This window comes from Eubalaena glacialis, chromosome 2, assembly GCF_028564815.1.
Source record: "Eubalaena glacialis isolate mEubGla1 chromosome 2, mEubGla1.1.hap2.+ XY, whole genome shotgun sequence".
NCBI classification, from domain to species: domain Eukaryota; kingdom Metazoa; phylum Chordata; class Mammalia; order Artiodactyla; family Balaenidae; genus Eubalaena; species Eubalaena glacialis.
Genome location: NC_083717.1, coordinates 31,955,242 through 31,972,142, shown reverse-complemented (window position 1 = coordinate 31,972,142; position 16,901 = coordinate 31,955,242). Strand labels below are relative to the sequence as shown.

At 53.2% G+C, this 16,901-nt stretch overlaps 1 protein-coding gene across 2 annotated transcripts in view; it reads right to left on the bottom strand.

Moving 5' to 3' along the window:
- The window catches only part of ENTREP2 (endosomal transmembrane epsin interactor 2), a 443,690-nt gene that overhangs the window by 14,085 nt on the left and 412,704 nt on the right, over window positions 1-16,901 (bottom strand). For both annotated transcript variants that reach the window (XM_061181694.1, XM_061181695.1), the window contains 3 exons: window positions 10,303-10,463; window positions 9,616-9,751; window positions 3,009-3,084 (listed from right to left, as the gene is read on the bottom strand). In XM_061181694.1, coding sequence (XP_061037677.1) covers window positions 3,009-3,084; window positions 9,616-9,751; window positions 10,303-10,463 — 373 coding nt within the window. The remainder of the gene's footprint in view (window positions 1-3,008; window positions 3,085-9,615; window positions 9,752-10,302; window positions 10,464-16,901) is intronic.

The following is a 16,901-nucleotide window of genomic DNA, read 5'->3' as shown; positions in this document are numbered from 1 at the left end:
CAATGGAGAAAAGACAGCCTCTTCAATAAGCGGTGCTGGGAAAACTGGACAGCTACATGTAAAAGAATGAAATTAGAACATTCTCTAACACCATACACAAAAATAAACTCAAAATGGATTAAAGACCTAAATGTAAAATCAGATACAATAAACCTAGAGGAAAACATAGGCAGAACACTCTTTGACATAAACCGCAGCAAGATCTTTTTTGATCCACCTCCTAGAGTAATGAAAATAAAAACAAAAATAAACAAATAGGACGTAATTAAACTTAAAAGCTTTTGCACAGCGAAGGAAACCATAAACGAGACGAAAAGGCAACCCTCAGAATGGGAGAAAATATTTGCAAATGAAACAACAGACAAAGGATTAATCTCCAAAATATATAAACAGCTCATGGAGCTCAATATCAAAAAACAAACAACCCAATTAAAAAATGGGCAGAAGACCTAAATAGACATTTCTTCAAAGAAGACATACAGGTGGCCAAGAGGCACATGAAAAGATGCTCAACATTACTAATTACTAGAGAAATGCAAATCAAAACTACAATGAGGTATCGCCTCACACTGGTCAGAATGGCCATTATCAAAAAATCTACAAACAACAAATGCTGGAGAGGGTGTGGTGAAAAGGGAACCCTCCTGCACTGTTGGTGGGAATGTAAATTGATACAGCCACTATGGAGAACAGTATGGAGATTCCTTAAAAAACTAAAAATAGAACTACCATATGATCCAGCAATTCCACTACTGGGCATATCCCCTGAGGAAACCATAATTCAAAAAGAGACATGCACCACAATGTTCATTGCAGCACTATTTACAATAGCCAGGACATGGAAGCAACCTAAGTGTCCATCAACAGATGAATGGATAAAGAAGATGTGGCACATATATACAATGGAATATTACTCAGCCATAAAAAGAAACAAAATTGAGTTATTTGTAGTGAGGTGGATGGACCTGGAGTCTGTGATACAGAGTGAAGTAAGTCAGAAAGAGGAAAACAAATACTGTATGCTAACACATATATATGGAATCTAAAAATAATGGTACTGATGAACCTAGGGGCAGGGCAGGAATAAAGACGCAGACATAGAGGATGGACTTGAGGTCACAGAGCGGGGAGGGGGAAGCTGGGACAAAGTGAGAGAAGCATCAACATATATACACTACCAAATGTAAAATAGATAGCTAGTGGGAAGCAGCACAGCACAGGGAGATCAGCTTGGTGCTTTGCGACGACCTAGAGGGGTAGGATAGGGAGGGTGGGAGGGAGGCTCAAAAGGGAGGGGATATGGGGACATATGTATGCATATGGCTGATTCACTTTGTTGTACAACAGAAACTAACACAGCTTTGTGAAGCAATTATACTCCAATAAAGATGCATTAAAAAAATTGAAAAAAATGATCTTAAAAAAAAAAAAAAAAAGGTTCCAGCAAGGTATTTTGTAGATACAGGTGAGCTGATTCAAAAATGGATATGGAAAGGCACAGGCCCTACAGTAGCTGCAATCTTGACAAAGAAGAATGAAGTGGGAGGCATCCCTTGCCTGATATTGAGGCTTATTACAGAGCGACAGCCATGAAGACAGGGTGGAATTGGCAGAGGGGCTGACACACAGATCAATGGGATAGAACAGAACAGGGACCCAGAAGCAGACCTATGCAACTATGCTTGACTGATTTTTGACAAAGGTACAAAAGCAAGAAACAACCTGGAACAATTGGATGTATACCGGCAAAAAAAATGACCTTGACCTCAACCTCACCCCACACAGAAATTCCCTGTTACTACCTGCTTGGCCTGCAAGCCCCCTGCCAGAGCTTCTTGTATGTTCCTGCCTACCCTCAGGGCTGGCCCCTCTGAATCTCTCGGTGGAGCCCAGCTAACTGCCCAGGGTCGTGAGGCAGTGAGGAGGGCCCAGCCCTGCTGAACACCTCCCGAGGGGCATCCCAAACACCCTGTCCATCTCCACCTGCCCCGGCCTCAGATAGAAACGGGCCCTGGAGCCGCCATGCTGCCTGGCCTTTCTAACCATGCTTTCCTGGAGAACTGGTGGTTTGTGGGAATCACGTGGCTGGAATGGGGGGCCCGGCTGCAGGCCCTCCCCTCCACCAAGCGTTAGAAGGCACTGCACCCTTGAGTAGCCTCTGGAAAGGTGGTCACTGGATGCCACCTCTTAGACAAGCTCCTGATGGCTCCTTGGAGTCACCAAGGGAAGGGCAAGGTCACTTCCACATTCAACTGTAGCGACCCGGGGCTCCTGCAGCACAGAGGTGGCCTCATGAAGGATGGGCCCGCCTTATTTCTCTTAGATGTTACTTAAAGTGGGGATGGCGGCAGCACAGAGGGCCACCACAGTCACAGTCCTTTCTCCCCAGGGATGCCCTCCAACCCACCCATCTGTTCCCCCTGCTGCCAAGGTCGTCTGCTTGCCTGTCACCTCGGACCACCTTCCCTACCCCGAGGTTTGTCCTGTGGCTCCCACCCCATATTTGGGATCTGACTTCTCACACTTTTCCTGCCACGCCCTCCAGGACACAACCTCAGGCCCCTGCCCTCCAGCCTCCCCCTCCACAGCCAGTGGGCAGGGAGCCCCCAGCTCTGGATCCCCCCTGGCCCAGCCCAGCCTCCTCCTGAGGGGGGACTGAGCGGACGTTAGCCTGGTACGATTTTGCTCTGGAAAGGGTCCATCGCAGACTGCGTCGCACTCTTCTTCAAATCCATACTCCTCGAGTGAGAGAGAAAGGGCGCTGGGGGAGGCGGACAAAGCCCCCCAGGGAAAGCATGAGGCCTCCCAGCTCTGACCACTGGGGGCAGGGAAGGAGGACGTGTGGAACCTTCCATGTACTTAGCAGGAGAGGCTGCAGAAAATTCCCCCCCTTAAAGAGGAAGAGATGGAGGAGGGAGAAGCAGGTGGAGAAGAGAAGGAAAAGGGAGGAGACACAGCCTGGAAAACTACCAACTTGGTGTTTCAAAGACTGAAAAGGGTACGATTACCTTGTGTGCTGAAGCCCGCGGTGGCGTCTGGGTCCCCGGAGCCGGGCTCGGTCACTTGCGGGTCCCCACTTGGAACCTACGGGAAGGAAGAGGAGGCCACGCGTGCGTACTCTGCTGTCTGTGGGGCACATCACAGCAGCCTCCAGAAAGGCAGGCTGACCCTAGAGCTTGTCTTCTAGAGACAGGTGCTCAGGTTGCAATCTTCTCCCCTAAATGTGTGGGGCGGGGGGTGGGGGGGTGAAGACGCCATTGCCAAGGCCAAAGCCCCTTCCTCCGACCTTCCTCAATCAGAACCACATGCCCCCCAAGAGCCCACCCTGAGCCCACTCACCTTCCACTTACGGGCACCATTTGGGGCTGGCGGAGGCCACACAGGGTCCCCCCTGTCACCAGAGGAGGTGGGACAGCCCCTGCCCTCACTTCCCACCCCCTCCTCTCTTCCCTGAAGAGTAAGTCCACGACACCAACACTCATGGGACCCCAATGCTTTGGGCCGGCAGTTTGGACACAAGTGGGCATTGAACGAGCTCTGGACGCCCCAGAGCTGCATGTGCCCTGCCCTCACTTCTGCCTTCCGCACGTGGGATCAAGAGGCTGCTCCCAAGGCCGCCCTTCCTGCCTAAGCTCTGCCGGGGGCCCAGCCGCACACAGGGCCTACGCCGGGTTGAATGCGGGGCCCCGAGCCCAGTCATATGCCATCCCTTCTGGTGGAGGGTGGCCGTGAAGCTCGAATTGGGTTGGACCATCACCACACTTTTGCAGCTTTCTTGTTGAATGAGAAGAAAGGCCTCGGTAATGTGAGGGGAAAGACCAGCCTCCTCTGCTGGGCAGGCATGGGGCACGTCTGCTCCCCTCTTGCCGGGCTCGGATCTGCCCCACGCGAGCGCATCTGTCCCATTGCTGCTTTAGGGCACAGCGGCCACTCCCAGGCCGTGCGCCTGAAGGCGATGAACCCTGTATGCACGTGCCCCTGTGCCATCTCAAAAAACGATTTCTGGACCCTTGTGGTATTTCAGAACTGCTTGCCAATGATGAGCTGGGGGAGGCCAGGAAGGTGAGGCGGGCCCCTGCGGCCTGGTCTGGTTCCAGCTCAGTAATTATATTTCTGCCTCCCTGGTCTCCTGCCCCTTCAATCGGGTAGTTGATGGCACCCACCTCTCCTCTGTCAAGCGGGCTGGCGTTGCAGCAGGTGCCAGGCTGCTGGCTGCCCCCAACCAGAGACCCAGAGAGCTGCTCAAATGGTCCCTTGGATCCCACGTGTATGTAATACCGTCCTGCACTCAACGCTCCCTCTCTGCCAGGGAGGGGATAGGATGGGAGAATTCACACCACCCCACACCAATAACCTGTGTGGGAAATCTCTGTCAAGAATCTCCTGCCAAATCACAAAAAAGGAACAATGCCCCGGAGGTTCGTTTCCTTTCATACCTCTCTTCCTGTATCTAACCCTCAATTGGACTCTTTTTTTCTTTTTTGTAGGGGTGGATGGCAACTTCAGGCCTGAAAAAAAAGCTTCTGGTAATAAAGAAATATACATAAAACAAGAGAAATAAAACACATAGTGAGACAAGGTCAGGAGGAAATTGGATTCGTGTCATATTTTGCAGAAGCATTGCCGGCTTCCCTCTGGCTCCCGGTCAAATTTGGTTTCAAGAGGAGACAGCTCCTGGGAGTGGGGAATTCACCTCCGGAGAGCAGGGTGTCAAGGGCTGAATTTGAATGTGGCTTCCCCTGATGTCCAAGGCCACCTTGCCGCAGCAAGGCTGCTCACTTCACAGGGCATTGTTCATGAAACACAAAGGCAGTGGAAGAGATATATTTGCGGCATAGAACTGAAGTTGAAATCCGAGTTTAGCAATAAAGGTTCATAACACAGTTCCCGCAGGGCTGTGAAAGGAGAAGCCGCATGTATAATGTAACGTGGATGCTCCAACGCCTGCGTTTATTTATTCCCAGACGCACTATTTTGACCACTTATCGTAATTGAAAACTCAATCGGCATTTAGGCAAATAAGCCAAATTCCCCTCATCTCCCTTTCTCCTAGGAACTTGGGGGCTAAGACGTCCTATATGGAAATTCTGCCCTATTTCTGTAATGAGTTTCCCACTCCTGGGTGAGGTCAGCCGGCTATGTCCCAGGTTTACAAAAAGCTGTTCTTGGGGGCAGTTATCAGCCATCACGGAAAAGGTGCATTAAGGTTTTTGGCTCGTGTCCCAAGGCAATCTTCGAAGCTACTTCACTTACAGACTTTCAAATGTAAAGGTCATTTCATTCGAAAATATAAATAATAACTTCGAGGACTTGGGGTTGGACACACCTCTGTCACGTCCACTGCCTTTCTCACCACTTCTCGTCCCACCTGCCATATTGCCACCAAAATTCCTAAAGCACTGCTGGGCCACGTCGACCCCAAACGCCCAACTGTTCAAAGGCAGCTCTATAGTGTGGCATCCCAGGTCATGGAATCTGCACCCAAATGATTTCTGTGAACCCCCTTCCAGCCCCTCAAGCCTCCCTGGTTCACACGCCCGGTCCCATGCAAGGTGGCCCAGCTGGTCCTTCCCCTGAAGCCCCAGAGAAGCCCATTCGTCCCTGTCCTGTGACCACAAGGAAGGGAATCCCGTTGGTCTCCCGATCCTATAGCCCGTGGACTAGCGCACAGTCTCACGGGGCCCCCAGAACACACGCTGTCATTCACACAGGGGCATCAACTAGGCAAATTCTCAGCCACTTCCCTGCTGTAGAAAGAAGCTCCCTCCCTCCAATCTTGCCCCAAAGCCACAATCTCAGGCCACCGGAAAGAGAACGCATCGCAACCCAAGTCAGAACGGAACCTGAATGTGGCTGAAACACGCGGGTCAAAACGAACGCGCTGGCTCAAGGGGGGGCTTTTCTTCCCAAATGAAAAATCTGTCCAGATGAGCGATCTCTGCCACGCACAGACCTGCACAGCGTCTGCCTGCTTTCCTAGGGGGCGGGCGTCTCCCTCTCTTTATCCAAACAGGCCATTCATATGCGTTTGTCCTTACAAGGGGGTAATGAACCTCCTCCTGGCCCAGGGAGCGGGGGTCCCGCTGTAAGATGGCTGCTCCTGTCTGTCCCTTCGGGGGACTGGGGAGGGGGGAGCTGGCAGGTGCAGCCTCCCCTCCGTGGGCGAGATGGGATCCTGGACTCCCAGACTCCCTGGGGGGTGTCTGTGGAATTGAAAAGTGCTGCCAGCCCACGGGGTCAGAGAGAATCAGCCAGCGAGGTGCAGCTGCCTCCTTGGTGCTGATGGCGGCGGAGGGGGGAGCGGGGGGGTGCCTGTGGCGGCCCATTTATCACAGATGCTGCCGGCCAGGCGGGCAGCCCAGGGAAGGGCGTGGACCACGTCCTCCCGGGGATAACATTCATGCAAGGGCTTGTAAGCGGGTGGTTTCTGAGCCAACGCAAGCTAATGTGAGACAGGCCTTTGCCCTTCAAAAGTTCCTCCTCAAAATTTTTTGCAAGAAATCTCCATTTAGAGAATTCCCCATTCTTTTGGAAAATGAGGTCACGTGGGTCTTAGAACCAGTATTATCATCCTCTGATATAGTCTATTCTTCAGAAAAAAAGAGCAAAATAGTGATAAACACTAGGTGCAAGTGTCGGGGGTGCATCAAATGTCACACCCAAACCAGAGGCTGCTTCCCAGCACGCCGGGTCCTTGGAGGCCCGGCGAGGCCGGGAGCAACGCGGGGGTTCTCGCCGGCTCCAGCTCTGCCACTCTCCACGGGGTGGTGCACACAGACCCGTGAATCATGCACGGTTCCTCTCTTCTGGACACAGAGTAACAGCTCATAGGGACGAAGGAGAGGCAGCCTGGAGCCTGCAGCTCTGTGAGTGCAAAAAGCAGGGTCGCTATGCAGAGGGGGAGGCGGCAGGGCTCCTCCCGCCCCCAAGGTGGCCGAGGAGAGTCACACAGCCTTGTGGACTTCCTGGGGTTTCCAAGCCCCTGGCCGCCCTGCTCGGTGCCCCTGCTGGTTACAGGCGGAGCTGCCCGTCTGCACCTGGTTCAGCCCCCTCCTGCCTTCCAGGGACCTCCCTCCCCTGGCGCTGGGGAGCCGGCTCCGCCCTCCGGCCCTGGCATATCGCCTTGGTAACCCCTCCCACTCCATTCCCACCCACCCCCCCCAACTACCTCCTATCCAGCCTCTTCATCGAGCATCTTGCCAGAGCGATTTACTCCAGGCCCCAAAGGTGTCCTTGGAGCAGCCGCAGTGGGGACTTTGGTAGCCATGCAGATTCTCAGCAGCCCCCTGACCCTGGACTCCGGAGCCCTGGAGGTGCGCCCCGCCATCTGCATTTGATTGACAAGCCCTCCAGGGAGTCGGGATGCCCACTGGAGGCTAGAAACAGTGGTCCACACCCTTGCTCCCCCTCCTCACGTCCCATTCCCTCCGCTCCCTGATGCCATCTGATCCTACCATGCACCCCCTGCCCCACCCATCCCCAGCAGCTAGCTGCTCCTGCCAAAGTCACTGGCAGCCTCTCAAAAGGTGAGCCAGGTGGACGGGGCTCCGTCCTTCACAGCCTCCGGGCAGCACTTGGCCCATGCCTTCCTCCCTGACCACTGGTTTCTGAGTCCAGGCTTTCTGGGACCCCACTCCATGCCCTCTCCTAGGGTCTTCACCCGTCCCGGTCTCCAGGGCTTCCATGACCATCTTTGCAGCGAACCATGATCTCTCTAAGGCCCCGACCTCAGATCCTAGCAGCCGTGGACACTTGCTTGGATGTTCTGATGACCCTGGCACCCAGTGAGGCCCAGCGGGTGGGTCGGCCCCCCACCTCATGCTCACCCCTCCCTCAGAGCCTCTGCAGGAGCTGCTCCCTCCCCAGCAGCACCCCTGCCTCTCCTCCCTGACCTGCGTCCTGCTGCCCACTGGGCCGAGGCCTCATCTCCCAGGGTCCCTGGACCCGCACAGGGACCAGCATCCCTGCCCAGGGCCCTGCAGCACCCGGGGCTCCACTCAGGGCTCTGACTGTTACCACAAGAAGTGGTTTCCTTTGACAATATTGATTTGAACTGTTTTTATCATGAAGAGAAAAATAAACCCACTCCAGGAAGGCAGAATCTTCTGCTCCGCTTTAAAGGGAAAAATTCCAGAGAATTTCAGTTCTTATAAGTCTAGAGATGAGAGTCACGGTCACACTGCTGCCTCCTTCCTCACAGCCCCATGCCTCTGTTTCTCCCGTGGACAGAAAAACAGCCAAGAGTCCCAGCCAAGTCCCTCTGCCGTGGGGGCCTGGCGAGCCTTGGGACCTCTTGGTGGGAGCAGGCCCGGAGGGAGGCCCCGGGGTGTCAGGAGCCTCTGCCTGGGCCAGGGTGGGCTGGGTGGCTGGCCGGGGCTGGGGGCTGCTGAGCAGCAGCGCCCCAGGACCCCGAGGAGAGCCTGTCACAGAGATGCCCTGCACCGCGCCGAGCCTCGTCCCTTCCCGTCACACGGCCACTGGCCTGCAGGACTTGATTGCCTTGTGGACGGCACTGTCTCCGGTTTCATCCCCTGGACGCTGAGCCCAGCACAGGGGTCCCCAGGGCTGATCCTCAGGGGGTGGCGGGAACGGATGGGCCCTGCCGCCCGGCCAGCTCACCACGGGCGCCGTCTCACAGGGCGACAGTGCGAGGTCGGGGCCTGCACCACCTCTGGGCGGGGGGCTCCGGGCGGGGACACGTGTCAGGGCAGCTCCGTGGCTGCTGAGACATCACAGTGTGCCCCCGACGCTCCGGGTCTGTCTGCATCTCCTCTGACTGATGCGCAGGGCCCAGGAGTGGCTGCAGCCCTGTCCCGGTGCCCCTGCTCCCTTGATGGCTGTGGCTGCCCACCACGGCCCAATCCCTGTGGTGCCCTGGGGGACACCCGCATGGCCCCACCACTCCATCTGCACTTGGGCACCATATGGCCTTTCCCGGTGCTCACGTCTCTCTGCCCTGGCTGGTGCCCCTCGATATTCAGCAATGACAACGATGATGACGAGGACGAGGATAATAATACCAAGAAAGGGCACGTGGCTTTTGCTGAGTCAGACCCTGCCATGTGCCCAGTCCTGTCCATTACAAACATCCTGTTCCATCCGATGTGCTTGGTACTATTATGACCCCATTTCACAGATAAGGAAACTGAGGCCGCACATCCCCCGTGCCTGCCCGCTGGGATCAGGCACCTCCCTGGCTGTAGCCGCCAGGCCTCTGACAAGACCAGGAATCCAGACGAGCTCTCTCAGGTGTCCGGATGACTTTGACAGTGGCCTGTGGCTGAAACAGCCCAGAGACCCCTGCATACTCAGACCATGGCCCAACCCCACCCCGGGGGGCCTCTGCCCATGGATCAGAGCCTGGGTCAGCTCTTTCTGCACTGTGTCCCCAGCACATCTGAGGGGAGGCAAGGAAAGTCAGCACAGACATGGGGTTGGAATCCCCGCCTGGCTGCCATCTCTGCAGGATCTGCTCTCTGTGCCTGCTGCCTCTTCTCCCCCACGACCGGGCTAAGACGACCAGGGTCCCACAGGTTTGCTGAAAGGCTGAGGGAGATGCCAGCGCAGGCAGCAGGACCGGGAACGGGGAACTGGCCTGTCGGGGTCGGGCCTCACCTGGCTGGTGGGGGTCGGGCCCACCACGGCCTCGTAGGGCGGCGGGAGCTCGGCGGGGTAGAGCAGGCCGGGGCTGTTGATGGTGACGCGGTACAAAGTGCCGAATGGGGAGGAAGCAAAGTCCAGGTGGAGGCCCCTGGAAAGGCAGAACCGCGGAACATCACTCCTTGGGTAAGGAGCCCGGACCCTTCCCGTTTCCCTCAAAGCGATCAGACCGATTCCCCGCCTGGAATTCTCATGTTCGTGAAATAAAAGCCTCATTCACTAGGCAGTCCTCACTTTTGTTTTTTGCTGGAAAGATACTGACACTTTCAATAAACTCTATGGCCTTTTCCATGACAATTAAAACCATCATACAGCTGATTCAATCTTCAACTAAATGTGACATGTTCTATTAAATGACCATAAACCAACAGCAGTATTATGTTTCGTGAAGAGTGGAACAGGGCTGCTCCTGCCTGGCTGGGTTTCTTCTCTGATGCCCTGCAGTGAGGCCAGCGGAAACGCATGGGGCGCTGAGCCCTCCCACCTCCCCGGGCTCTGCTGTCTGATCCAACAGGCCTTCGTTCGCCTCCCCCTCTGCTCACCTTCCCGGACAAGGAGCACCTCCCACACCACCACCCCATGACGGCCTCCCATCCTTGGGCCCCAGCATAGCTCAGGGAGGTGTCCCCAGGGAAGACCCACCTGTGGGCCTCGGTGGTGGGCGTGCAGGTGTACTCCGGGGGGTAATAGGGCGGAGGGGGCAGCGGGGGCACAAACTCATCGAAATCCAGGGTCTGGTGGAGGACAGTGCCATGTGGGGTCATGCAGGCCGGGCTGGCGGAAGGCGCCCTTTGTGGAAGGAACTGCAAAACAGAGAGGTTCCAAGTGATCAGGACGGCTGCTGCGGCTCTAACGTTATGATGTACGTCTTCATTATGTCTAACGAAGGTAACTGTGCAGAAGCTTTAATGATGCGCTTGGAACTCAGGTACTTTAACCCGTCAAACCGTGACGGCTAAACACACGTTTAAAATGGCAGCTCCGGGAGGATCACCCCACCCCCCGCTCCGGAGCCTCATCACGCTCGGTTCCCACGCTGCTACGCAGATGCCTGTCTTCTGAGGCAAAGCACAGTCCGGGAAGTTAGGTTCTGTCCCTGCCACTAAACCTGTCTCCTCTGATGAAGAGCTTGTGGTCAGAGGGGTGCCTGCCGCCCAGGGCTGAAGACAGCACTTCCTGGAGTGAGTTCCTGAGAAAACACCAGACTCTCAGGATGTCCCTCCCACGCCCTCCCCAACCCCTACAGTGAAATAAACTTGGGCAAAGCCACTTTGGTACTCCCTCCTTGGGGCCCTGTCATGTGCATTGTGAGTGTGTTCAAGGCCCTGAGAAGGCCTGCACCACAAAATCCGTTAAATTGTTTAGCCCATTCATGGAACATTCCTCAAATATTTTGTGATGGGTCCCTTTGGACACATAGTATCCATCAATATTTGTCAGTTCTAGGGAATTCACACACTTTGGAAAACACTGCTCTGAGGGAAAAGAATCCTTCATGAGCTCTAGAACATTCTGGGGGGCAACCTCAAAACTGAGAGGCTGCTTGAGCAATGTGAGGTCAAATCACTTAAAATGAAGCTGTTTCTGCCTCATTTCCCATTTCTGTTCTTGGGAGGCACCACCCAATACCTGCTGCTCCTTCCATGGGCCGCTGCTCCCCAGAGATGACCTGTGGCGTGGAGGTACCCGAGGCACGGCTCCAGGTCCAGGGGACACCTCCCCGAGAGTGCCTCCAGCTGTGGACAGACCCCAGGCTACTGAACACTATGCTCTGGGACCTCCCACTGCATGGGGGGCGGCAAGGGTGGGTGAGAACAGGACCCAGAGTCAACTGTCCATGGCCAAGCAAGGACAGTTCCATGAGGAAACAGTGAACTCTCCAAGCTCTGCAGGAACCTGCAGAGATCCACAAAGGGTTAATGTAGAAGATGACATTTGAATGGGCCTGAAAGATGAGGAGGATTTCAATGAGTGGGCTCACAGGAGGGGCTCCGAGCTCAAGAAGAACAGGTGAGCTAGTGGAAGATGTGTTTACGGAGAGCAAATTTCGGTAAGGCTCTAGAAGTTACTTCCTAATTCTGGGGGCACTGGGGAGCCAGCGAGGGTGCTGGAGCTGGGCAGCAGCTCTACTGAAGCTGTGTGGTAGGAAGTGCCTCCTGGCAGCAGCGGGTGGGGTGGTCTGGAGTTGAGGGAGGCCGGGGGGTGGTGGAACATTTCTGGACAAGTACGGGTGAGGTCGCGATTCTGAATACAGTCCAGTGCTATGAAATCAGCATGCTCTAGACTAATGCAGAAAGAACTGGGGGTGGGGGGGGGTGGGGGCGTGTCTAAATGTGTGACACATCAGACTGCACAAGTCTAAACGTGTGACACCTGCCTTCTTCACACACAGAGCACGGTCCTTGCCCCTCCAGCTGGTGTGACCCACGGTTTGCATTTTCAGTGGTCTGGGATAGAGGTGCATCCATGGCCAAGGGCAGGGTGGGTGTGTCTGTCAGCCTTGACTTTGGAAAGCTGCTCGCCCTGCGGCTACTGCAGGAAGCTGAGCAGCCAGCATGAAGCCAAAGGTCCTGGAGGTCTCATGCGGGAAGATTTTGAATTAGCCTTATCAGAAATTAGAAAAATCAATAACATACTCAAGCGTGAAATGCAAAAGCCAAAGCGCTTTTCTGTGGAAGATCCAATCCCACCAGGAATGAGAGAGGTGACGAGGTCCAGGCAATCCTATTAGCAGGTTTAAATGAGTCAATGCAGCCACACGAGGGAGGCTTTTTAAAGGCTAAACGACCGTCTCCGTTTCTGCCCTAAACTCCAGATGGCCTTTCCGGGGGGGGCATTGGCCTATCTTCGTGGAAGCATGTCAGACTCAGCAGCATTTACCCCGGCTCCTTGGCTTCCACAGCCGGAGGCCTGCGAGTCACACCGACATCTCCCTTGACACCCCTCAATATCTGTCTGATGAGGCAGCGTCTGTATGGGAGCCCAGGGTCACCAGCTCTGGACTCTGCTCTGAGACATGGGTATTGAAGGTCTGCACCCCACGGTCCCAGGCTCCCTTGCAGCTGGCGTCCTGTTAGGTTCTGCCAATGGGGACGCGAGAGGGAGCCTGGTGAAGAGGCGGCAGGGAGGGGGGTTCCTGTCACTGCTCCTGCCCCTCCTCCCCTATGTCCTCCAGCTCTAAGGGGGGAAGAGCTTCTGCTGTTGTCTCTGTGCAACCTCCAGGCCCTCCTTGCTCCTCTGCCTTCCAACCCTGGCCAACCAGCTCCCCGTATGAGCTATGTCGAGCTCCTTTTCTCTCCTGGGCCCCGGCCATGGGGTCCATCATGGGGTCTGGTGCTGAGGGCCCAGCAGGTGCTCTATAAGCATCCACTCCACAGGTGAACACACCCCCCCTCACTGCCACCTGCCGGCAGCCCCCAGGTTATCTCCTCCTTGCGGAAGCATCTAAATCATCTCTCTGCCTTGGTCTTCTTCCTCTTGTTCTGCTTTAAAAAGCTTTGTTTAGGGGCTTCCCTGGTGGAGCAGTGGTTAAGATTCCGTGCTCCCGTTCCTTAAAAAACTAAAAATAGAACTACCATATGACCCAGCAATCCCACTACTGGGCATATACCCTGAGAAAACCATAATTCAGAAAGAGTCATGTACCAAAATATTCATTGCAGCTCTGTTTACAAGAGCCAGGACATGGAAGCAACCTAGGTGTCCATCATCGGATGAATGGATAAAGAAGATGTGGCACATATATACAATGGAATATTACTCAGCCATAAAAAGAAATGAAATGGAGGTGTTTGTAATGAGGTGGATGGAGTTAGAGTCTGTCATACAGAGTGAAGTAAGTCAGAAAGAGAAAAACAAATACAGTATGCTAACACATATATATGGAATCTAAGGGAAAAAAAAAAAAAAGAGGTCATGAAGAACCTAGTGGCAAGATGGGAATAAAGACACAGACCTACTAGAGAATGGACTTGAGGATATGGGGAGGGGGAGGGGTGAGATGTGACAGGGTGAGAGAGTGTCATGGACATATATACACTACCAAATGTAAAATAGATAACTAGTGGGAAACAGCCGCATAGCACAGGGAGATCAGCTCGGTGCTTTGTGACCACCTAGAGGGGTGGGATAGGGAGGGTGGGAGGGAGGGAGATGCAAGAGGGAAGAGATATGGCAACATATGTATATGTGTAACTGATTCACTTTGTTGTAAAGCAGAAGCTAGCACACCATTGTAAAGCAATTATACTTCAATAAAGATGTTTAAAAAAAAAAAAAAAAAAAAAAAGATTCCGTGCTCCCAATGCAGGGGGCCCGGGTTTGATCCCTGCTCAAGGAACTAGATCCCACATGCGTGCCGCAACTAAGAGTTCACATGCCACAACTAAGGAGCCCACGAGCCACAACTAAGACCCAGCACAACCAAGCAAATAAATAAATTAATTAATTAAATAATAATATTTTTAAAAAGCTACGTTTAATCCAACGTGATGAGGTCACTCCCTTTTAAAACTCTTTTACGAGACCTCTGCTCCCTGAATCCCAACTAGTTTCCAGCTTCTTTACCCACTAACCCACTGATGCCCCAAACTCCTCTCTCTGCCATTTGAACCAACCCCAAGTACCAAACTCAGGCTGTTCTCTCTCCCCAGATCCCGCCTCTTCTCACCCAGCAACCTCCTGGTCATCCTTCAGGACCCACAGAAATGCTTGCTGCCCACCCGCACCCTCCTCGGCCCCTCATCTGCAGGTGATGGCCAGGCGCAGAGCCGAGCCTGCATCTGGGTGCGCTGGGGAGGAAACGCGCCCTGAAGCATCCCTTCTTTCCCAGGGGGTTGTGCTTGCCCTGGGCCACCTGTAAAAGCCCCGGTTGGTCCGTGTGGTGACAAAGGTACACCTGTGCCTGGTGAGAGAAGTGAGGTTGGTACCTGGTTGAGGTGTTCACACACCTGGCATGGGTATCATCGCCCAACCCTCATCATCCATAAAAGAGGAGTTTGCATTTTAGACCCTGCCGGGGAGAAGCCCATTCTCAGGGGTTTGTTCTGGGAGGAAGGACCCATCTTAGGCACGTGCTATCTTTGGGAGAAAGAGCAGGATTATTGCCACGGTAAAAGTTTTCTGAATGGACCTCTTGTTGGTGAGCTGGAGCTCTCCCCCTGTGCTCTGGACCCTGGAGTGATGCCCGCCCCGGTCACCCTGCTGCTCTCTGGTCCTGCCACCCCTGGGTGAGCAGGGCTGCCTCCTCAAACAGGTTCAGACCAGTTTTAGTTACTACTGTAATTTGCAAAGAAATATGAATGCAGATGGGAAAACTTGCTTGTTCCGTGAAAACCAAGTTGAAGGCTTTGGAAAGACTCGATAGCTAAGCAGAAATTGCTGCCAAGGTAGGTCCTGGCCAGGCAGTCGTAACAGAGTGGAGAAGAATCGTAAAATATCCAGGGAGTTCTGCATGCAGATGGCTTCACCTGTCTGACTCCAATCAAAAGGAACTAAATCTGGAAATCATAGAGGCTGCGAGTTCCATGAATTTGATGCAGTAAATACAACCTGATACACCAAAGAGACCCATAATCAAAGAGAAGATCATGGCCCCAAACCAAGACTGGGGGACAAATGCTCATTTGCTTGTTTAAAGCCAAAATAAAATGTTCATGGTATGTATCATTTTTATGATTGTCTGCTATAGCTGGCTTTTTAGGTCAAGCAGACACCCATTATTGGTCCTGATCTGATAGTGTAAGTAGCACCTACGACCCAGAGACCTTTCTGCTGAACCCAGACCTCAAGGAAGGTCACTGTGGGTCAGAGGAGGGCCGGCCTCAGTGGGGAGAACTGGAAAGGGGAAGATACAGGTGAACTTGAGTGATCTGGGGGCTCCCAGGGGGCACTACATCCCTCCCTGTCCGGCCAGCACCCATTCCGAGCTCCGTGGGCAAGCCCACAGTAGCGTGTCTGTGACGGCCACGGTACCCTGCCTGCAGCTTCTGAAGCAGCTCTACTTTACAAGGCGTAGGACGAGTGGGGAACATAGATGACTGTAATAAAAGATGAAGTTAACAAGTGCATGTGAAATGGAGATGCAGGTAATAGCAGACCATGTCCCCGAGGCTAGGTGGCTGGCAAGAAAGTAAGTGGGGAGGAAAATAGTTTAATGGAAAACTGAGATTACACTTAGGAAATAAAACTAAAAATATGAGATTATAGACACTTTGGAGGTAAATGCTTTCTCCACTAAACTGTATCAATAAACTGAATTTTATCATCAGATGGTCTTTTGCCACTATTTCCAAACACATTAGAGGAATTCAGCTTGATAAATTCTGACAATAGACATAACAATTTGCATCTCACGTAGACATGCATTCATTATATGAATTCTCCCCAAACTCTTAATCATCCCAAAATGCTGGTCCACAAAAATAAGAATAAAATTATGGGTTCCTTCCACGTGGGCTAAGGCCTTTGCTGTGAGTCACAGTCTGCTGATGGGTGCCCCATGGTTCTTCCTGCATAAACTACACCCGTAAGACATTCTCTGACTTTCCAGTTCTGTGTTTTTACAGCAGAGCCAGAACTTAAAGGTACTTGGGAAGCAATGTGTATGCAGACACACCTTCGATTTTTTTGAGTTTTTATCCCAACCCCTTAGAGTTGTCTGACCCAATTCTAAACTGACGGCAATATATTTATTGACCCTCTTTCACTGACTCTTTCCAGAGCGCTCAATTTTGTTGTAATAGACATAACTCTCTTTTTGCACTCATATTTCACTGGCTCACGTAGAACTAGAATATGCACTTAGAGTCCACATACCACTGGCCTAAACTGGTCTGGGGATAGATACAACTGTCCCTTGGAAAGCTGATGACCCAACTGCTGGGAGCAGAAATGGCACGTGGGTGAACTGCAGAGGCTGCAGGGAGTGGGGGTGTGCTGTGGGCAGCAGGAAGCGCATATTCCAGGTGGGATGGAGAACCGCAGCTGGCTGGCCAGTCAGGTCAGCACAGGTTGGTCAAGAGAGTTATAACTGTATGTACAAGGAGAACCATTTGCAGAGGCAGAGACAGAACCCAAATCAAAAACAAGTAGCAACTCAGATAGAGAAATGGCCAAATAACTGACGTGACTTCCATCTCATGGACCACTGCAGATATTCAAACATCTCTCTTTCTACTGACTTAGTTGGATGTCCATGATTGTTTCAGGTTATAAGATTAAGTCGTAGAGTAACATACGTG